We start from the raw sequence: 22,899 nt of genomic DNA, 5'->3' as shown, positions 1-22,899 counted from the left end.
CAGTGTAGATGTGGGCAATAGTTCCCTTTTTTAGGTGAATGTAGGACCGGAGAGCCTAATCCCCGAGTAAGAGGTCACCCATTAAGGAAGGAGATGAGGGCTATAGAAGATGGACTGTTAAGTATATTTATTGATTGGTAAGGATATCCAGTGTGGTGGGTAAAAGTCAGGAAAGTGAAGTTGAGAATTATCAGATCAGCCATGATCTCACTGGTGGTGCAGACCAGATGGACTGAAAGGCCTATTTCTACATCTTATGGTCTTAGATTTGCTAGGGTTTTTCTAAGAAAGTCAGACTTAAACAAACCCACAGAATTTTTCATTTACTTTTCCTGAAGAAATGTAAAGTATTAAAATAATGTCTTACAAATACGAGCGTAAAGTGATCAATTTTCATTGCTTCTTTATTTTCAATATTACAGCGTGTTGGCGGTAGCATTCGGCCATGGAAGCAAATGTACGTGGTTCTTCGAGGAGACTCCCTATTTCTGTACAAAGATAAAAAGGACAAGGCCATTCATGCATCTTGCCCAAGTGAAGAAGAGCAACCAATCAGCATCAAAGCCTGCTTGATAGATATTTCATATAGTGATACCAAGCGCAAGCATGTATTTCGATTAACTACTTCTGAGTGTGAATACCTCTTTCAGGCTGAAGATCGGGAAAATATGTTGGCATGGATTAAGTCCATACAGGAAAATAGTAATCTGGATGATGAAGTAAGTGTGAAGCATGAAGAGGCAATTGAATAAAAGAAAATGAGCGACATTCTTTTGCCACATATCTGATTCTTTGCGAATAAATGTATGATTCTGTGCTAATGGTTTCAACTTGTATTTGTACTTTACATCAGAAGCAGCCACAATTTATTTAAGAGATAATAGGAACTGCAGATGCTGAAGAATCCGAGATAACAAGGTGTAGAGCTGGATGAACACAGCAGGCCAAGCAGCAGCATAGAAGCACAAAAGCTGACGTTTCGGGCCTAGACCCTTCTTCAGAAAAAGGTCAGCTTTGGTGCTCCTAAGATGCTGGTTGGCCTGCTATGTTCACCCAGCCCCAGACTTTGCTTTCTCACAATTTATTTAAGTTTGTATGTAAAATTAGGAACTAAATATACAGCGTTGTTTTAACTGGCATGCAAAATTCCCTAAAAGACACTAAATCCTACAGGATGCAATTTTCACCTGAAAACTGGTGCAAAAGAAGTTTGTGCTTTATAATTCATTATAATTTTGAATCTTGCTAGTTTACAGTATACTGTTTACTTGTAGAGTTATTATTTTGTTTCAGTTGTTTTTGAGTCAACGTTATATAATTGAGTCATTTCAGGTGTCATGTTCAACATCACCCTGGCTTAGTTGGTAATATTTTTTATCTTAAATTCACAACCACAAGTCAATTTCCACTCCCAAGGTTTGGCTATTGATTAGTTGAGCATGAGATTGCACAAACAGTAGATGAAAAAGATTAGAGTTTGCAGGAACGGGTCATTGAATCATTGTATCTGAATTTCATATGTGCCTACTTACACTTTACCATGTGTCCTTGTGCTGAAAATGTTTTTGTTCTTAGTTACAGAAGTACAAGGTAATAACAGCGTCAGAAGGACAACAGGGCATCTGAGACTTTGACATGTGGGTCAGGCAAAGCCGTACCTTACCAACCAATTGCATTTCAGGATAGAGAAGTAAATAGAAGGAGTAGTTGGGAGGAGGAGTGCATTATTATGTTAATTCAATATTTAATCAGAGAGAATGATAATAGAGAGGATCGGGCAAGGTCCAAGCAAACGTTAGTGGTAGGAGACATGCTAGTTAAGGGAACAGACAAGTGTTTCTGTGGCAGCGCTTGAGACTCTAGGATGGTGTGTTGCCGCCGCCGCCCCCCCCCCCCCCCCGCCCAACACCGGTGCCATGGTCAAGGATATCTTTGTGCGGTTGCATGAAATTCATAAGGGGAAGGGTGGACAGTCAGAGATCATTGAGCACGTTGGTACCAGCAACGTAGGTGGGAAGAGTGATGAAGTCCTCCAGAATGAGTACAGGGAGGTTTGGAAAGAGGCTGAAAATCAGGACCAGGAGGATAGTAATCTCTGGGTTACTACAAGTGCCACGTGCTAGTGAGGCAAGGAATAGAAAGATAGGAGAGCTGAATGTATGGTTAAGGAGCTGGTGCAGGGGACAGGATTTTGGGTTCTTGGATTATAGGGACCTCGCAGGGGTGATCTGTACAAAAGGGATGGGTTGCACCTAAACTGGAGGGGAATCAATAACCTCACAGGGAGGATCAGTAGTGCTACTTGGGAGGATTTAAACCGGAGTGGCAGGGTGCTGGGAACCAGAGCAAGTGGTCAGCAAGTGGATGGATTAAGGGAAGGTACATGTTAGGATCAGTAAATCGGAAAGGAAGGAAGGACAGACAGACACAAGTAAATGAACACAATGGTACTAATGGGCTGAAGTGTGTCTATTTCACTGCAAGGAGTATTATAGATAAAGCAGATGAGCTTGGAGCCTGGATCAGTACATGGGACTATGAGACACAGAGACTTGGTTGAGAGAGACATAGGATTGGCTGCTCAATATTCCAGGGTTTTGTTTTAGATGAGATAGAGAAGATGGTAAAAGAGGTGGAGGAGTTGCATTACTAATCAGGAAATGCATCTGCATTCAGAGGGCATACTGGAGGGCTCATCCACTGAGGCAGTGTGGGTAGAGCTCAAAAACCAGATGGGTGCAGTAACTCCGATAGCATTGTGTTGTAGGACCCCAACAACAACCAAGACATTGAGGAACAAATATGGAGCAGATTATAGAAAGGTGCAATAAAAAAAAACAGTTGTCATGGGGGTGACTTTTAACTTCCCCAATATTGACTAGGATTACTTCTAAAGCAAAAGGCTTGGACAGGGCAGAATTTAAATGCATCAAAGAGGGTCTCTTGAAACAGTTCGTGAATAATCGAACTAGAGGTAGGGTCATACTAGATCTTGGACTGGCTAACGAGCCTGGCCAGGTGACTGACCTTTTCAGTACGAGAGCATTTTGGAAACAGTGATCACAACCCCTTAAAATTTAAGATAGCTGTGAATAAGGATAAGTCAGGACCTTGTGGCAAGATACTAAACTGGGGTGGGGAAATTAGGACAGTATTAGGCAGGAGCTAGGAAGTGTTACAGGGAAGAACTGTAATCCGGCAAGTCCACATTCTGGGCGTGAGTTTGCTCGCTGAGCTGGAAGGTTAGTTTTCAGACGTTTCGTCACCATTCTAGGTAACATCATCAGTGAGCCTCCGATGAAGCGCTGGTGTTGTGCCTCGCTTTCCGTTTATCTGTTTGGGTTTCCTTGGGTTGGTGATGTCATTTCCTGTTCTTTTTCTCAGAGGATGGTAGATTGATTTGGAGAAAATGTGTTTGTTGATGGAGTTCCGGTTGGAATGCTATGCTTCTAGGAACTTTCGTGTGTCTCTGTTTGGCTTGTCCTAGGATGGATATGTTGTCCCAATCAAAGTGGTGTCCTTCCTCATTTGTATGTAAGGATACTAGTGATAGTGGGTCATGTTGTTTTGTGGCTAGTTGATGTTCATGTATCCTGGTGGCTAGCTTTCTGCCTACGTTTACTCGGACCTCTTGGCATCAGGGTAGCCCACAAACCCACCAACACACTAAAACAGCAGCTAATGAACTTAAAAGACCCTATACAGACAACAAGCAAAACGAACGTCATCTATAAAATACCTTGCAAGAACTGTGACAAACACTACATTGGACAAACAGGCAGAAAGCTAGCCACCAGGATACATGAACATCAACTAGCCACAAAAAGACATGATCCACTATCACTCGTATCCTTACGTACAGATGAGGAAGGACACCACTTTGATTGGGACAACATATCCATCCTAGGACAAGCCAAACAGAGACACGCACGAGAATTCCTTGAAGCATGGCATTCCAACCGGAACGCCATCAACAAACACATTGATTTGGAGCACATCTATGACCCTCTGAGAAAAAGAACAGGAAATGACATCACCAACCCAAGGAAACCTAAACAGATAAATAGAAATAGGACATAACACCAGCGCTTCATCGGAGGCTCACTGATGATGTTGCCTAGAATGGTGACAAAACGTCTGAAAACTAACCTTGCAGCGCAGCGAGCAAACTCACGCCCAGAAACTCAACCTGAGCTACAAATCTTCTCTCAACTCGCTACATCCACATTTGATATGTGGGAGCTCTTTAAAGGCCTGCTGATGAGAGTCCAGGACTGGCATGCTCCAGTAAAGAGGAAGGACAGAGATGGCCAGGTAGTGGACCTTTGGATAATGAGGGAGGTTTTGAATTTTTTTCAAAAAGAGAAAAGAAGCGTACGTAAGGTTTAGGAAGTTAAAATTAGACAGGGCCTATGAGGAATATAAAGAAAGCGGGAAGAACTCGAGCAGGGAATTAGGACAGCAAGAAGGGGCTATGAAATGACCTTGGAAACTAGAGTTAAAGACAATCCCAAGGCATTCTATTTATACATAAAGAATAAGAGGATGACTAGGGAGAAGGTAGGATAAAGGAGGGAACTTGTGGGTGGATGTGGGTAAGATCCTAAATTCACCAGTATTCACCCCAGAAAGGATGTGGAGGATAGTGGGATTTGCCTGGAGCATGCTAACATGCTATGGAATTTTGAGATCAAGAAAGAAGTGGTGTTGGGTCTCTTGAAAAGTATTATGGTGGGTAAGTCTCCAGGGTCTGATGGTATCTACCCCGTGTTGTTAAGAGTGGTAGGAGAGGAGATTGCTGTCACCTTAATGAAGATCTTTGTACACTCATTAGTCACTGGGGAGGTCTCGGGGGACTGGGCAACTAATTAATATTGTTCCTCTGTTCAAGAACATAGAACAGTACAGGCCCTTCGGCCAACGATGTCATGCCAAACTTTTACCCTAAACCTAAGTTCTATCTAATCTCCCACCCTACCTTACACTATCATCCATATGCCTATCTAATAGCCACTTAAATGCCCCTATTGAGGCAAAATAGTGACAAAACAGGAAACAATAAACTGCTGAGTCTCGCGTTGGTGTTTGGGAAGCTATTGCAGAGAATTCTTAAGGATAGGATTTACATTCATTTGGAAGAGATTATCCTAATTGGGAATAGTCAGCATGGCTTTGTGTAGGGTGGGTCATGTCTTCCTAACTTGATTGAATTTTTTGAGGAGGCAACAAAGATGATGGGTGAGGGTAGAGTAGTGGATGTTATCTACGTTGATTTTAATAAGACTTTCAATAAGCTTCCTCATGGTCAGCTCATCTAGAAGATTAAGATACAAGGGGTCTATGGTGACCTGGCTGTGTGGATTCAGAATTGGCTTGCTCATAGAAAGCAGAGTAATGGTGGAAGGGTGGTTTTAGAGCAGGAGGTCTATACGGAGTAGTGTTCTGCAGGGATCTGTATTAGGATGTCTGCTATTTGTGATATTATAAATGACTTGAATGAAAATGTAGATGGGGTGGTAAAAAGTTAAATGGCATGCTTAGTGGTCAGAATTGAGTATGAGAGTCAGGATGTCATGTTACAGCTTTGAGACTATGGTTAGACCATGCTTAGAGTATTGCGTTCAGTTCTGGTTGCCACATTTATAGGAAGAAATATAGAGGCTTTGGAGAGGGTGCAGAAGAGGTTTACCAGAATGTTGCCTCAATTTGAGGGTGTGAGCAATAAGGAGGGGCTTGAAAAACTCAATTGTTTTCTCTGGAGCAGTGGAGGCTGAGGGGAAACTCAACAGAATTCAGTAAAATTGAGATGCATAAATAGGGTTGACAGTCAGAATCTTTTTCCCAGAGTTGAAATGCCTAAAACTAGGGGGCATGCACTTAAGGTGAGAGGGGGAAGTTCAAAGAAGATGTGTGGAGCAGGTTTTTTTTTGAGTAGTAGGAGTCTGGACTGCGCTACCAGGGTATGGTTGTGGATGCTGATACGATACAGGCATTTTAAAAGACTTAGATGAGCACATGAACATGCAAGCAATGGATGGATGTGAACCAAGGGCAAGCAGAAGGAATTAGTTAAATTTAGTGTCACGTTTGGCTTGACATCGTCGGCCAAAGGGCCCATTCCTGTGCTGTATTGTTCTGAGCGTGAAAGAAAGCTTGGTTTCAACACACAGACAATGAGTCAAAACAGAAATGATATGGAGCTGCCGCTGTTGGACTGGGGTGGACAAAGTCAGAAGAGTCTGAACACCACGTCCAACAGGTTTGTTTGAAATCACAAGCTTTTGAAGCGCTGCTGCTTTGTCAGGTGAAGCCTTCACCTTAGGAAGGAGCAGCGCTCCAAAAGATTGTGATTTCACGTAAAATCTGTTGGACTATAACCTAGTACTAAAATAGAAATTGCTGAAAAAGCTCAGCAGCCCTAGCAGCATCTGTGAAGAAAATGCCAGAGTTAACGTTTCCGGTCCAGTGACCCTTCCTCAGAACAGTTCTGAGCAAGGGTCACCTGACCCAGAATGTTAACTCTGACTTTTTCTTCACAGATGCTGCCAGGGCTGCTGAGCTTTTTCAGCAATTTCTGTTTTTGTTCCTGATTTTCAGCATCTGCAGTTCTTTTGGATTATAACTTGCTGTCCTGTGACTTTTGACTCAAAACAGAAAGATCATAAAAGTTGGGAAGTACACAAGGCTAGTTCACTTTTTCTAAAAAAAAATGAATTTGAAGGTCATTTCATTAATGGTGAACATGCCAGGTATCATTTAATTTTTGTAAAAAAATCCAACAATTTTGTTTCAGGAGAGGGAAATCTGCCATCCTTACTCAGATGTGACTCCAGATCCGCAGCTATGTTTTTACTCTAAAATGCCTCGTGGGTCACTTAGTTCAAGCTGAATTAATGCCACTAGCATTGGCATTGCCAATGATACACACATCGCATGAGAAAACAGTAGCTCACTCTTGTGCATTTACCACCTGTGGAATGCAATGTGTAAAATGGTTTGCCCTGTTTTCTGTCAAAAATATCTTGCATAAAAGTTTGCTCTGTCATTGCTCCCTCAGTAGAAATGATTGATTTTATGTACTCTCTCTAACCTTATATGGTTCAATTAAGACTTGATTTAAAGCTATTAGTCCAAACTATGTAGAATTTTGTGGATGTCGGGTGCAATTGCAGGATCAGCATTTTGGTTTTCTAAATAAACCATGCAAATACACGTGTCATTATCACAAGCCCTCAATTTGTGATGCACTCTTCAAAGAATTTCTCAGTTGTAATTTTTTATTACAACCTGTTGTGCAGTTTTATTGCACAAATATCCATGAAGCGAATGTTAACGCTTGCTTTGCTTTTATTTGTAGGACACTGGAGTTACAAGCAGAGATTTAATTAGCAGAAAAATTAAAGAGTACAGTACCATGATGAAGTAAGTAGTCTTGATTCACTTGCCAGTTTTCAAAGGGCTGTGATTTCAGAGCATACCAAAATTCATTTTATCTTTTAGCTGCCAGTGCACCATAGAATGCTTAAAAATCAGAATTCTCTCTTCTGGTGTTACGTATTCAATTGGAAACTAATAAGAGCTGTGCCAGCTGTTGACATTGATCTGAAATTCATTGAGCACTATATAGGGAAGGGAAGAAACATCTATTGTCAATCTTAATTTAGGAGTGTTTGAGTATACAAGCGATAAGTCTTGTTAAATGACCACTAATTGAAATATCTTTTGTTTCAGTACTTCTGGCAGCAAGACAGAACCATCTCCTAAAACACCTCGCCAGACACTCAGTATTAGACAGACCTTCTTGGGATCCAAGACTGATCCAAAGAGCCCACATTCTCCAAAGCAAGAGCTGGAAAGAAAACTTATAAGTAATATTTTATTATGTAATCACAGCTGTTAAATACAGATTTCCTTTAAAAAGCTACCTACTGTACATTCATTTAGTTTAAGATTTTAATAGATTAATTATTCTGTTCAATTGGTGGAAATTAACCTGTCCATTTAACCTGCTGTATTCTGTTAATATAGTACTTTGACTTATATTTTATCATATTTTTCCAATTTAGCTAATACCTATTAAGTATGCTTTGCTTTTCCATTGAAGTATTGCAGTAATAATATCAGCAAAAGATGTCTTAAGTACAATTTAAGGTTTGGGGGTAACACCAGGTGGGGAGGTGTAGTCAACACAAAGGAAGAATGCAACGAAATATAGGGTGACAAATCAATATGATTAAATGAGAGAGAGTACGTTTAGCCTGAATTGGGGTGCAGCAACAAAGGGGTCTAAGGGTACAGCCAGTTAGTTTACTGTCTGTCATGGGAAAGTTAAGAGTTGATGATTAACGAACATATAGCTGGACATGGAGAAAACTCCTAATTGGGAAGAGTCAGCATGATTTTGGGAAAGTGAAATTATATTTAATAAAATTATTGGATGCCTTTGAAGGAATAACATGTAGCTGTGGAGGTGCCAGTGTTGGACTAGGTGGACAAGGTCAGAAATTACATGACACCAGGTTATAGACCAACAAGTTTATTTGAAAGCATAAGCTTTTGGAGTCTTACTAACACCTGAAGGAGGAGTAAGGCTCCAAAAGCTGTGCTTTCAAATAAACCTGTTGGGCTATACCCTGGTGTCGTGTGATTTATGACCATGTACTGTTGGTATAGACAAGTCTGGAGACATTATGTACTTGATTGCAACATAAGATGTTGTGCAAAATCTGAGCTTGTAGGGAGTAACATATTGGCATGGGTAGAAAATCGACAGGACAAACTGAGTTATGCAAGGGTCTCTGCTGGAGCTTCGATATAGATCAATATCTACCATCTATAAATGGCTTATATGAGAGGAGTGAAGGCATTATAATTAAATTTTCAGATGCCACAAATATTGATAGGGAAGTATTTTAAGGAGTTTGCAGACCAATTAAAATATAGATTCAGTATAATGTTGGAAAACTTGAAGTTGATCTCTTTAATAGGAAAAATAAATAAAAAGAATGACTTAAATGGATAGCTACTACAGAATTCTGTGCAGAGGGATCCCAGAGTTCTAGTGCACGAGATGCCAAATCTTGGTATGTAGAAGAAAGCAAGTAGTTTAGAAGGCTAATTAAATGTTATCCTATTGTATGAGAGGAATTGAGCATAAAAGTAAGGATGCTCTGCAGAGCTGTATAGGGCATTGGTAAGGCCACGTCTTGTTTTGTTTGCCTTATTTAGGGAAAGAAATAAACACGGGTGATTGAGGAGCTTTACAAGCTATATACATATAAAATTAGAGGTAGAGAAACTCAATTAATCTGGTAGCATCTGTGGAGTCAGCAGAAGAACATAATAATAGGAAAGGCCATTCAGCATCTCAAACCTGTCCCACAATTCAATAAGATCCATATCAATATCCCCAAGACCTCAACTGTTCTATGCTGGTTCTTCCTAGCCCCCTCAACTCCCTGATATTTCAAAAATATTATGCATCTAATCTTGCAACTCTTTAGGATAAAGAATTCTAGATATTCTCTACCCTCTGAGAAGAGGAATTCCTTCACATCACAGCTGTAAATGAGTGTCCTTTATTTGGTATGTTCCCTAGTTTGGGATTCCCCCACCGGTGGAAACCTCTTTTCAACATCTTCTCCGTCAAGCCCCCTCAGAAGCTTGTATTTTTCAATTAGATCGCCCCTCATTCTTCTAAACTTTAATGAAGGAAGACCTACTACGTTTAACCATCCTTGACAAGTCATCCCCTTCATCCAGGAATCAGTCCAGTGAATCTTTCTTGAAATGCCTTCAATGTTAGTATGTCTATTTTTAAATATGGTGACCAAGACTCAATACAGTAGCTGCAGTTTCACCAACACCCTGTACAATTACAGTGGATTTTGCTAGATTTTAAACTCCAACCCTCAGGCAATAAAATCAGAAATTCCATTTAGCATCTGAATTACTTGCTGCACTTGCATGTTATGGAGACTCTACCTTTAAAGTTTCCTATATTCTGTCTATCTCGCCCTTCTCGAATGGGTGCCACATCTTCAGTCTTCCAACTCTCTGGAACCCTCCTGGAATCCAGGGACTTCTGGAATATTTTGATGCTTTACTATGTCTGCAGTCACCACCTTTAAAATCCTTGGCTGTAGACCATCAGGTGCTGCAGACCTATCTGCTTTTGGTTGCATTAGTTTGTTAAATATATTGTGCTTTTTGACAGAGACTATTGCATGCTCTTTCCTCCCATTAGCACCTTGTTTATCTGACGTCTTTGGGATAGTTATATGTACTCTGTCCTGAAAACTGGTGCAAAACGCTATGTCAAGTTACCTGCCGTTTCCCTGTTCCCTATTATAAATTATCCACTTGCAACCTCTAATTTTTAGCTTCTTTACATGCCTTAACTTTTATAACACCACAAGAAATAGGAACAGGAGTCAGCCATTTGGCCCCTCAAGCCCACTCCATCATTCAGTTGGAACTGTGGCTGAACTGATGCTCCTCTCATCCACTTTCCTGCCTGTTTGTCCATAATCTTTGATTCCCCTACTGATCAAGAATCTGTCCACCTCAGCCCTAATTGCACTTTTCCCTTACAGCTTTTGGTGCCAATAAGTTTCAAAGACACTCAACCCTCTGAGAGAAGAAATTCCTTCTCCTCAGTTTTAAATAGGTGCCCCTTAATTCTGAGACTATGCCCTCTGACAGTGGACTGTGCCATTCGTGGAAACGTCTGCTCATATTTACCCTGTCAAGCCTGTTAAGAATCCTACATTTTTCAATGACATCACCTCTCATTGTCCCAAATTTCAACAGAGTCCCAGCCTGTTTAGTAGTTTTTACTCATTAGACAATCCCTCCATATCAAGGATCATCCAAATGAAACATCTGTAAACTATCTCCAATTACTTAATATCTTAAGGGGACCACAGTTGCTCTCACTTCTCCATATGTGGTCTCACCAACACCTTGTATAGTTTCAGTAAGACTTCCCTACTGTTGTAAGTGCCAGCATTCCATTTGCCTGCCTGATTGGAGGGTGGCAAATGTCATTCCCTTGTTCAAGAAAGGGAATAGGGATAATCCTGGGAATTACAGACTGGTCAATCTCTTCTGTGGTGGGCAAATTATCGGAGAAGATTCTGAGAGACAGTGTTTATGATTATTTGGAAAAGCTTAGTTTGATTAGAAAGAGTCAGCATGGCTTTGAGAGGACATTACCCTTTGAGAGGGCAGGTAATGTCTCACAAGCCTTTTTGGATTATTTGAAGATGTGACAAAACAGATGAAGGCAGAACAGCGGATGTGGTGCAGATGGTTTTTAGCAAAGCATTTGATAAGTTTCCACATTGTAGGCTCATTCAGAAAGTAAAGAAGCCTGGGATTCAGGGAAATTTGGCTGTCTGGATACAAAACTGGCAGAATTGTTCTTCTACCAACTAGTAGAAGACAGGGTAGTAGTGGATGGAAAGTATTCAGCCTGGAGCTCGGTGACAAGTGATGTTCTGCAGGGATCTGTTCTGGGAGCTCTGCTCTTTGTGATTTTTATACACGACGACTTGCATGAGGAAGTGGAAGGGTGGGTTAGTAAGTTTGCCGATGACACAAAAGTTGGTGGAGTTGTGGACAGTGTGGAGGGCTGTTGTAGGTTGCAATGGGACAGTGACAGGTTGCAGAGTTGGGCAAAGAAGTGGCAGATGGAATTCCATCCAGAAAAGTATGAAGAGATTCAGTTTGGAAGGTCGAGTTTGACTGCAGAATACAGGGTTAATGGCAGGATTCTTGGCAGCGCAGAGGAGCATAGGGATCTTGGGGTCCACGTCCATAGGTCCCTCAGAGTTGGTCCCCAAGTTGATAGGGTTGTAAAGAAGGTGTATGGTGTGTTGGCTTTCATTGGCAAGGGAATTGAGTTTAAGAGCCGCGAGGTTATGCTGCAGCTCTATAAAACTCTGGTTAGACCACTCTTGGAATATTGTGTTCAGTTCTGGACGCCTCGTTATAGGAAAGATGTGGAAGCTTTAGAGAGGGTGCAGAGTAGATTTGCCAGGATGCTGCCTGGACTAGAGGGCAGGTCTTATGAGAAAAGGTTGAGGGAGCTAGGGCTTTTTTCGTTGGAGTGAAGAAGGACGAGAGGTGACTTGATAGAAGTCTACAAGGTGATGAGTGGCACAGAGTGGATAATCAGAGACTTTTTCCCAGGGCGGAAATGACTGTTGCGAGTGGATATAATTTTAGGGTGATTGGAGGAACGGAGAGGGGAGATGTCAGAGGTAGGTTTTTTTTTCCCCCCGACTGTGGTGGGTGTGTGGAATGTGCTGCCGGCAGTGTTAGTGGAGTCAGATACTTTAGAGACTTCTAAGTGACTCTTGGATTGGCACTTGGAGGATAGTAAAATGTAGGGTATGCAGGGTAGTTTGATCTTAGTAGGATAATAGTTCAGTACAGCATTATGGGCCGAAGGGCCTGTATCATGCTATACTGTTCCATGTTCTCTGATTACCTGTGTGTGTGCTAGCCTTTTGATTTATGATTGTCTATGACTGCATTTGTTAACAACTGGTGGTTCATCCTTCTCATTGAGTACTCAACTTTTTGACTAGAATAAATTTTTGAGGATTATCTGCTTAAGTGTCTGAATGACTGTGATCTGATCAGATCACTCATCATCCTTGCATTCTATCCATTCAACCACACTAGGAGCAGGAACCGCATACCTGTTGGAGAAAGGCACAGTTTGGGGCCCCTCTGTCACTAAATTCTGGATTCCTATGCCTGCCTCCATCGCAGTCAGATCCTCTATTGTCCAGATTTAATGTAATTAACTTGCTTCTGAAACAGCGTCCCAATACTTATTCCCCCTCTCACCTGTCAGAATGATCGGTTAGAGCAAACGTTCCTCCAGTAACCAGCACCTGCAGATGTGATCACTTTGGATTGAGCGATTGCACTGTACAACTGCACCACATCACTTGCCAACCAGCTCTATCCTATAAAATTATTTAATTTAGATATTAAATATCTTCAAAGTGAATTCTTTAATTGTACTCTTCAGCTGTAATAACAGCTCCTTATTTAAACTATTGTCCAAACAAAAGAGACAAAGAAGAAATATCTGTCAATCATCTACTTGTTTATCTGTGTAACCTATTTCAGCTCTGGCAGGTAGAAACAGGTTAAAGGGTCTGTGCCACTAGTTTTTAATCTCCCTTTACCACTACCATTCTCATATAGGTTGACTGCTCTTTTTATGAGGCTGCTGTTGCCACTGTCTCACTTCTTAGAAGCTCCTGACACCATTCCATTTCTCCTGTTTATGAAGCTGCTGTCCCCAAGGAAGAAACCGTTAATATTTTGAGCTCAACACAAATCTTCAGAACAGTTGAATGAGACATAGACTGAGTGGGTTTTCCTATGGCAAAAGGTTGGACAGGCTAGGCTTGTTTCAGCTGGAGTTTCAAAGAGCGAGGAGTGACTTGATTGAAGTTTGAGATCCTGGTAGATGTGGAAAGGATGTTTCCTCTTGTGGAACTGTTTAAAAGGATACACAAGAATTTATTATTTGAGTGTTGTACAACTTTGTCTCCTGTGGCAGAATTCCAGTGTTGATGGTGTCATTGAATAATTTTAAGGCAGAGGTAGATGGATTCTTATTAGGCAAAGGATTTAAATGTTATCAGAAGTAGATGAGAGTATGAATTCAAAACACAAACAGATCAACTGTGATCTTAAATAAAAACCAAAAGAACTGTGGATGCTGTAAATCAGGAACAAAAACAATGTTGCTGGAAAAGTTCATTAGATCTGGCAGCATCTGTGGAGGAGAAAGCAGTTAATGTTTTGGGTCCAGTGACCCTTCCTCAGAACTGGTGGTGGCTGGGAAAACATCAGTTGATATGCAGAAAATAGGGAGGTGGATGGGGTAGGGAGTAAACGATAGGATAGAGCCTGAAGAAAAAAAAAAGACAGTTGGACAGACAAAGGAGTTGCTAACAATCGGGCTGGGAGGGTGAATGGTTGTTAATGGGGGCTGTACACACAAACAACTATTCACCCTCCCAGCCTGATCATTAGCAACTCCTTTGTCTATCCATCGCTCTCTCGCGCTGTATTCTGTATAATAAGCATTTTTATTACTGCCAAGAACATGACAAATATTATCACTGTTAAATATTTTAATAATTGTAAAAAATTAAATCATTCATTAAATGAGCAGTAATTGTAACCTATTGTCACTTTGGATATTTCCTGTTAATGATGCACTGTCAAACATTGTTTTCTACATAATCATACCAATGTTTTGATATTCAGATGACACAAGCCCACCAAAAGACAAGGGAACATGGCGAAGAGGCATTCCTAGCATAATGAGGAAAACCTTTGAAAAGAAACCAGGTCCTGGTGTAACATTTGGTGTCAGGCTAGACGATTGTCCACCAGCTCTTCACAATAAGGTATAATGAATCCAAAGAAGAATGACAAGATGTGCAATTAACATTTTATTTGATTTAATCACTGAAGTAACAAAATCTTACTCCAAAGGGCATTATTTCTTAGGTCCTCTTGAAAATGGGATCACTAACATTTTTGCTACCCCAATTTCTACGTTTTAACTTTTTTTCACCCATTTAGGCATAGAAACTTGTGAAACTCCAATTACTTAGTACATCCGGTTCCAGCCTAATGCACAAATGTCATTGTGGTTTTAGGCTTTTCTTTTTACCCCACGAGGGATTAACAGAGTTTATTCTCGGGAATTTGCTGTTGCAATAATTGTCTTTTTGATCTCTTCCATTGCCCTTGGGACAAGGAAATAATTCAATCTACAAAGCCCTTTGCAACTATCAGTTTCTCAAGGGAAATTCTGAATAATGTTTTTGTTCTGGGGAGTTTCTTCTAATACTTTTGCCTTCCAGATAGACTATGAGCCAGATGACGATCTTCCCCATTAATCATAGAATCTCTACTGTGTGGAAACGGGTCATTCAGCCCAAAAAGTCCACGCTGCCCTTCAAAGAGCATCCCACCCAAACCCATTCCCGTGTCTAACCCACTAAATCTAAACATCCCTGGGCACAATGGGCAGTTTAGCATAGTCAGTCCACCTCTTTAGACTGTGAGAGGAAACTGGAGCACCCGGAGGAAACTCGCGCAGACATGGGGAGAATGTGCAGACTCCGCACAGACAGTCGCCCAAGGGTGGGATTGAACCTGGGTCTCTGGCACTCTGAAGGCAGTAGTGCTAGCCACTGTGCCACCCTAATGTTTGGTGTGCTGCTCAATTCCAGCCTCAGGATTGTCTGTGTGGAGTTTGCACATTCTCCCCATGTCTGCGCGGGTCCTCCAGGTTCTCCGGTTTCCTCCCACAGTGCAAAGATGTGCAGGTTAAGTGGATTGGCCATGCTAAATTGCCATAGTGTTCAGAGCGGTGTAGGTTTAGGTGGGTTATAGGGGGATGGGTCTGGGTAGGATGCACGGGTTTGGTGTGGACTTGTTAGGCCGAAGTGTCTGTTTCCACACTGTAGGGATTCCATTCTATTGAGCAAGTAAACTACATCTAGACTGCAATATTTATTAGGATAGAGGTGAATGTTCTCCACTTGGATTTAGCTGAGCTGCAGTTGTGGCCTGTCATTGTCGTAGCTTCCTCACTACAGCTTGTACTGACCCCAACAAACTGTGTGGCTGTAAGATTGCACCTAATTGGAGCCTTGGGCAATGTTAATGACTGGTCCCCTTGGCAGCTAATTCAACTCCCAGATCTCACCTGTTAAGTTCCCTGCAACAGAAATGCAGCAGGGAGCCACCCAGGCATTGCTTCTCCCAATTTTCTTTGATCCCCACTTCTAAACTGTGGAAGTTCAACTTCCTGTTATGTAGTAACTGTTTTCTGACTCACTACTGAAGTCATCTACTTGTTCGTTCCTGATTCACCTTCCAGTTTCACTTCTCCCTTTGATCCTTGCTGGTATCTTGGAAACAATATCTTCAATTCTGATTCTTCATGCTGACTTCTTTTAAAATGTTCCTAATTGAGAGATTTGATGTCAGGGCCTGGTTATTTTGATTAGCAGTAGTGATAGTTAAATTGCTGCTGCACTTGAAAAGTTCCCTGACTTGAATCTGCTGTGCTTTTTATTTTTGGGTAGGGAGGGGGGAAAAAGAGGAGGGGGTGTAGCACTACTAATTAGAGAGGGTATCACAGCTACAGAAGCTTCCTGTGTCGAGGAAGATCTGCCTACTGAGTCAGTATGGGTGGAAATTAGGAACAGCAAGGGAGTAGTCACCTCGTTAGGGGTTTACTACAGGCCCTCCAATAGCAGCAGGGAGATTGAAGAAAGCATAGTTCGACAGATTTTGGAAAAGTGTGCACGCAGTAGGGTTGTTGTAATGGGTGACTTTAACTTTCCTAATATTGATTGGAACCTCCTTCGAGCAGAAGATTTGAATGGAGCTGTTTTTGTAAGGTGTGTTCAGGAGGGTTTCCTAACTCAGTACGTTGACAGGCCGACGAGGGGAGAGGCCATTCTAGACTTGGTGCTCGGAAACGAGCCGGGGCAGGTATCAGATCTTGTGGTGGGAGAGCATTTTGGTGATAGTGACCATAACTGCCTCACATTCTACATAGCTATGGAGAAGGAGAGGATTAGGCAGAATGGGAGGATATTTAATTGGGGAAGAGGAAACTATGATGCGATTAGACATGAGCTAGGAAGCATGGACTGGGAGCAGTTGTTCCATGGTAAGGGAACTATAGACATGTGGAGACGGTTTAAGGAACAGTTGTTGGGAGTGATGAGTAAATATGTCCCTCTGAGACAGGCAAGAAGGGGTAAGATTAAGGAACCTTGGATGACGAGAGCGGTGGAGCTTCTAGTGAAAAGGAAGAAGGTAGCTTACATAAGGTGGAGGAAGCTAGGGTCAAGTTCAGCTAGAGAGGATTACATGCAGGCAAGGAAGGAGCTCAAAAATGGTCTGAGGAGAGCCAGGAGGGGGCACGAGAAAGGCTTGGCAGAAGGAATCCGGGAAAACACAAAGGCATTTTACACTTACGTGAGGAATAAGAGAATGGTCAAAGAAAGAGTAGGGCCGATCAGGGATAGCATAGGGAACTTGTGTGTGGAGCCTGAGGAGGTAGGGAAAGCCCTAAATGAGTTTTTTGCTTCTGTCTTTACGAAAGAAACCAACTTTGTAGTGAATGAAACCTTTGAAGAGCAGGTGTGCATGCTGGAATGGATAGAGATAGACGAAGCTGATGTGCTGAAAATTTTGTCAAACATTAAGATTGACAAGTCGCCAGGCCCGGATCAGATTTGTCCTCGACTGCTTTGGGAAGCGAGAAATGCAATTGCTTCGCCACTTGCGAAGATCTTTGCATCCTCGCTCTCCACTGGAGTCGTACCTGAGGACTGGAGAGAGGCAAATGTAATTCCTCTCTTCAAGAAAGGAAATAGGGAAATCCCCGGCAATTATAGACCGGTAAGTCTCACGTCTGTCGTCTGCAAGGTGTTAGAAAGGATTCTGAGGGATAAGATTTATGACCATCTGGAAGAGCATGGCTTGATCAAATACAGTCAACACGGCTTTGTGAGGGGTAGGTCATGCCTTACAAACCTTATCGAGTTTTTTGAGGATGTGACTAGAAAGGTTGATGAGGGTCAAGCTGTGGATGTGGTGTATATGGACTTCAGTAAGGCATTTGATAAGGTTCCCCATGGTAGGCTCATTCAGAAGGTCAGGAGGAATGGGATACAGGGGAACTTAGCTGCTTGGATACAGAATTGGCTGGCCAACAGAAGACAGCGAGTGGTAGCAGAAGGAAAATATTCTGCCTGGAAGTCAGTGGTGAGTGGAGTTCCACAGGGCTCTGTCCTTGGGCCTCTACTGTTTGTAATTTTTATTAATGACTTGGACGAGGGAATTGAAGGATGGGTCAGCAAGTTTGCAGACGACACAAAGGTCGGAGGTGTCGTTGACAGTGTAGAGGGCTGTTGTAGGCTGCAGCGGGACATTGACAGGATGCAGAGATGGGCTGAAAGGTGGCAGATGGAGTTCAACCTGGATAAATGCGAGGTGATGCATTTTGGAAGGTCGAATTTGAAAGCTGAGTACAGGATTAAGGATAGGATTCTTGGCAGCGTGGAGGAACAGAGGGATCTTGGTGTGCAGATACATAGATCCCTTAAAATGGCCACCCAAGTGGACAGGGTTGTTAAGAAAGCATATGGTGTTTTGGCTTTTATTATCAGGGGGATTGAGTTTAAGAGTCGTGAGATCTTGTTGCAGCTCTATAAAACTTTGGTTAGACCGCACTTGGAATACTGCGTCCAGTTCTGGGCGCCCTATTATAGGAAAGATGTGGATGCTTTGGAGAGGGCTCAGAGGAGGTTTACCAGGATGCTGCCTGGACTGGAGGGCTTATCTTATGAAGAGAGGTTGACTGAGCTCGGTCTCTTTTCATTGGAGAAAAGGAGGAGGAGAGGGGACCTAATTGAGGTATACAAGATAATGAGAGGCATAGATAGAGTTGATAGCCAGAGACTATTTCCCAGGGCAGAAATGGCTAGCACGAGGGGTCATAGTTTTAAGCTGGTTGGTGGAAAGTATAGAGGGGATGTCAGAGGCATGTTCTTTACGCAGAGAGTTGTGAGAGCATGGAATGCGTTGCCAGCAGCAGTTGTGGAAGCAAGGTCATTGGGGTCATTTAAGAGACTGCTGGACATGTATATGGTCACAGAAATTTGAGGGTGCATACATGAGGATCAATGGTCGGCACAACATTGTGGGCTGAAGGGCCTGTTCTGTGCTGTACTATTCTATGTTCTATGTCTTTTGACCTCTGGTTGCACAAAAATTCACAGCACACCGTCCACTGGGACACTCCCACGTAGTCCTCGATTAGTGAAAATGAGATGGACCTTGCAGAGTTGGATGCTATATAGTAAATTTAAATATTCAGTCTGGGTAATAGTGGGTGGATGAAGGGAAAGGTGGCGCAACTGTATGGTAATGGACGTAATGAAATCAGTTGTGCAGTTAGCCACATACAAAATTAAATTTGATCCAATATTTCCTGGTTGTCTATCCATGTAAGTACTACCGAATTCCCCAAGCCTTTTCCTCTAGGGAGAGAGTGCGGCTGAACATGTGGCTACAGGGCTGGTGTAGGAGGGAGGACTTCCATTATGTGGATAATTGGAGCACATTCTGGCGAAGGTGGGACCGATACAGTAAGGTTGGGTTGCACCTAAACCAGAAGGGCACAAATATCCTCAGAGGGAGGTTTACTCGAGCTGTATGGGCTGGTTTAAATGAGATTGGCAGGGTTTTGGGAACCACATTTGTTGTTCAGAGGATGAGGTATTCAGCCTTCCAACAGACACAACAGGGAGCGAGGTTGTTGATAAAGAAATGCGGTCAATGGAGCATAATTGTGGACACGGGGATAGTTTTGAAGTGTGTATACTTCAATGCTAGAAGTATCGGAGAAATAAGGCAGATGAACTCAAAGCATGGGTCAGTACTTGGAATGACAATGTTGTGGCCATTACTGAAACTTGGGTGACTCAGGGACAGGAATGGTTGTTAGAAGTTCTGGGATTGTGATGCTTTAAAAGAGATAGGAAGGGTGGTAAAAGAGGTGGGGGAGTGGCATTGCTAGTGAGGACTAGTATCGCAGCTACTAAAAGGCAGTTCGAGAATACGTTTCCAGAGTCAGTTTGCATTGAGGTCAGGAACAAGAAAGGAGCAGTCACTTGGGGTTTTTTTAGAGACCCTCTAATAGGTGCAGAGAAGTGGAGGAGCAGATTGGGAGGCAGATAGTGGAAAGGTACAGAAATCACAGGGTTGTAGTCATGAGTGATGTCAACTTTCCAAATATTGATTAGAAACATTTTAGTTGTAATTGTTTAGATGGCGTGAATTTTGTCCTGTGTTCAGGAAGGATTCCTGACGTAGTACATTGACCAACATTAAGTGAGTTCACTTTAGATTTGGTGCTAAGGTAATGAACCAGGCCAAGTGTTAGACCTGTTGGTAGGAGAGCATTTTGGCGGTAGCAATCATAAATCTATTACTTGTACAATCGCCGTGGAAAATGATAGGTACTGCAGCAGGGTAAGGTTTATAATTGGGGGGAAGGGTAATTACAATTCTGTTAGGCAAGAACTGGGTAACGTAAAATGGCAACAGATGCTGTCAGGGAAGAGCACTAATGAAATGTGGAGATTGTTGAAGGAATGCATACTGCGTGTACTCGATAGAACATAGAACAGTACAGCACAGAACAGGCCCTTCAGCCCACGATGTTGTGCCGACCATTGACCCTCAAATTTCTGTGACCCTATGCATGTCCAGCAGTCTCTTAAATGACCCCAATGACCTTGCTTTCTCAACTGCTGCTGGCAACGCATTCCATGCTCTCACAACTCTCTGTGTAAAGAACCTGCCTCTGACATCCCCTCTATACTTTCCTCCAACCAGCTTAAAACTATGTCCCCTCGTGTTAGCCTTTTCTGCCCTGGGAAATAGTCTCTGGCTATCAACTCTATCTATGCCTCTCATTATCTTGTATACCTCAATTAGGTCCCCTCTCCTCCTCCTTTTCTCCAATGAAAAGAGTCTGAGCTCAGTCAACCACTCTTCATAAGATAAGCCCTCCAGTCCAGGCAGCATCCTGGTAAACCTCCTCTGAACCCTCTCCAAAGCATCCACATCTTTCCTATAATAGGGCGACCAGAACTGGACGCAGTATTCAAAGTGCGGTCTAACCAAAGTTTTATAGAGTTGCAACAAGATCTCACGACTCTTAAACTCAATCCCCCTGTTAATGAAAGCCAAAACACCATATGCTTTCTTAACAACCCTGTCCACTTGGGTGACCATTTTAAGGGATCTATGTATCTGCACACCAAGATCCCTCTGTTCCTCCACACTGCCAAGAATCCTATCCTTAATCCTGTACTCAGCTTTCAAATTTGACCTTCCAAAATGCATCACCTCGCATTTATTCAGGTTGAACTCCATCTGCCACCTCTCAGCCCATCTCTGCATCCTGTCAATGTCCCGCTGCAGCCTACAACAGCCCTCCATACTGTCAACAACACCTCCAACTTTCGTGTCGTCTGCAAACTTGCTGACCCATCCTTCAATCCCATCATCCAAGTCATTAATAAAAATTACAAACAGTAGAGGCCCAAGGACAGAGCCCTGTGGAACACCACTCACCACTGACGTCCAGGCAGAATATTTTCCTTCTACTACCACTCGCTGTCTTCTGTTGGCCAGCCAATTCTGTATCCAGACAGCTAAGTTCCCCTGTATCCCATTCCTCCTGATCTTCTGAATGAGCCTACCATGGGGACCCTTATCAAATGCCTTGCTGAAGTCCATATACACCACATCCACAGCTCGACCCTCATCAACTTTTCTAGTCACATCCTCAAAGAACTCGATAAGGTTTGTGAGGCATGACCTGCCCCCCTCAAAGCCGTGTTGACTGCATTTAATCAAGCCATGCTGTTCCAGATGGTCATAAATCCTATCCCTCAGAATCCTTTCTAACACCTTGCAGACGACAGATGTGAGACTTACTGGTCTGTAATTGCCGGGGATTTCCCTCTTTCCTTTCTTGAAGAGAGGAATTACATTTGCCTCTCTCCAGTCCTCGGGTACGACTCCAGTGGACAGCGAGGATGCAAAGATCTTCGCCAGTGGCAAAGCAATTGCATTTCTCGTTTCCCAAAGCAGCTGAGGACAAATCTGGTCCGGGCCTGGCGACTTGTCAATCTTAATGTTTGACAAGATTTTCAGCACATCAGCTTCCTCTATCTCTATCCATTCCAGCATGCACACCTGCTCTTCAAAGGTTTCATTCACTACAAAGTTCATTTCTTTCATAAAGACAGAAGCAAAAAACTCATTTAGGGCTTCCCCACCGCCTCAGACTCCACACACAAGTTCCCTATGCTATCCCTGATCGGCCCTACTCTTTCTCTTATTCCTCACATAAGTGTAAAATGCCTTTGTGTTCTCCCTAATCCGTTCTGCCAAGCCTTTCTCGTGCCCCCTCCTGGCTCTCCTCAGACCATTTTTGAGCTCTTTCCTCGCCTGCCTGTAATCCTCTAGAGCTGAGCTTGACCCTAGCTTCTTCCACCTTATGTAAGCTACCTTCTTCCTTTTCACTAGAAGCTCCACCGCTCTCGTCATCCAAGGTTCCTTTATCTTACCCCTTCTTGCCTGTCTCATAGGGACATATTTATTCATCACTCGCAACAACTGTTCCTTAAACAGTCTCCACATGTCTATAGTGCCTTTACCATGGAACAATTGCTCCCAGTCCATGCTTCCTAACTCATGTCTAATCGTATCATAGTTTCCTCTTCCCCAATTAAATATCCTCCCATTTTGCCTAATCCTCTCCTTCTCCATAGCTATGTAGAATGTGAGGCAGTTATGGTCACTGTCACCAAAATGCTCTCCCACCACAAGATCTGATACCTGCCCCGGCCCGTTTCCGAGCACCAAGTCTAGAATGGCCTCTCCCCTCGTTGGCCTGTCAACGTACTGAGTTAGGAAACCCTCCTGAACACACCTTACAAAAACAGCTCCATTCAAATATTCTGCTCAAAGGAGGTTCCAATCAATATTGGGAAAGTTAAAGTCACTCATTACAACAACCCTACTGCGTGCACACTTTTCCAAAATCTGCCGACCTATGCTTTCTTCAATCTCCCTGCTGCTATTGGAGGGCCTGTAGTAAACCCCTAACGAGGTGACTACTCCCTTGCTGTTCCTAATTTCCACCCACACTAACTCGGTAGGCTTCTGTAGCTGTGATACCCTCTCTAATTAGTAGTGCTACACCCCCACCTCTTTTTCCCCCCTCCCTATTCTTTTTAAATGCTC

At 42.7% G+C, this 22,899-nt stretch overlaps 1 protein-coding gene across 3 annotated transcripts in view; it reads left to right on the top strand.

The window, feature by feature from the left end:
* Positions 1–22,899, top strand: part of LOC125461846 (rho GTPase-activating protein 21-like) — a 238,652-nt gene that overhangs the window by 182,561 nt on the left and 33,192 nt on the right. For all 3 annotated transcript variants that reach the window (XM_048551133.2, XM_048551142.2, XM_048551150.2), the window contains 4 exons: positions 423–719; positions 7,358–7,422; positions 7,732–7,868; positions 14,305–14,447. In XM_048551133.2, coding sequence (XP_048407090.2) covers positions 423–719; positions 7,358–7,422; positions 7,732–7,868; positions 14,305–14,447 — 642 coding nt within the window. The remainder of the gene's footprint in view (positions 1–422; positions 720–7,357; positions 7,423–7,731; positions 7,869–14,304; positions 14,448–22,899) is intronic.

The sequence above is a fragment of the Stegostoma tigrinum genome, chromosome 2 (assembly GCF_030684315.1).
Source record: "Stegostoma tigrinum isolate sSteTig4 chromosome 2, sSteTig4.hap1, whole genome shotgun sequence".
NCBI lineage: Eukaryota > Metazoa > Chordata > Chondrichthyes > Orectolobiformes > Stegostomatidae > Stegostoma > Stegostoma tigrinum.
This window is presented reverse-complemented; position numbering and strand designations above follow the sequence as displayed.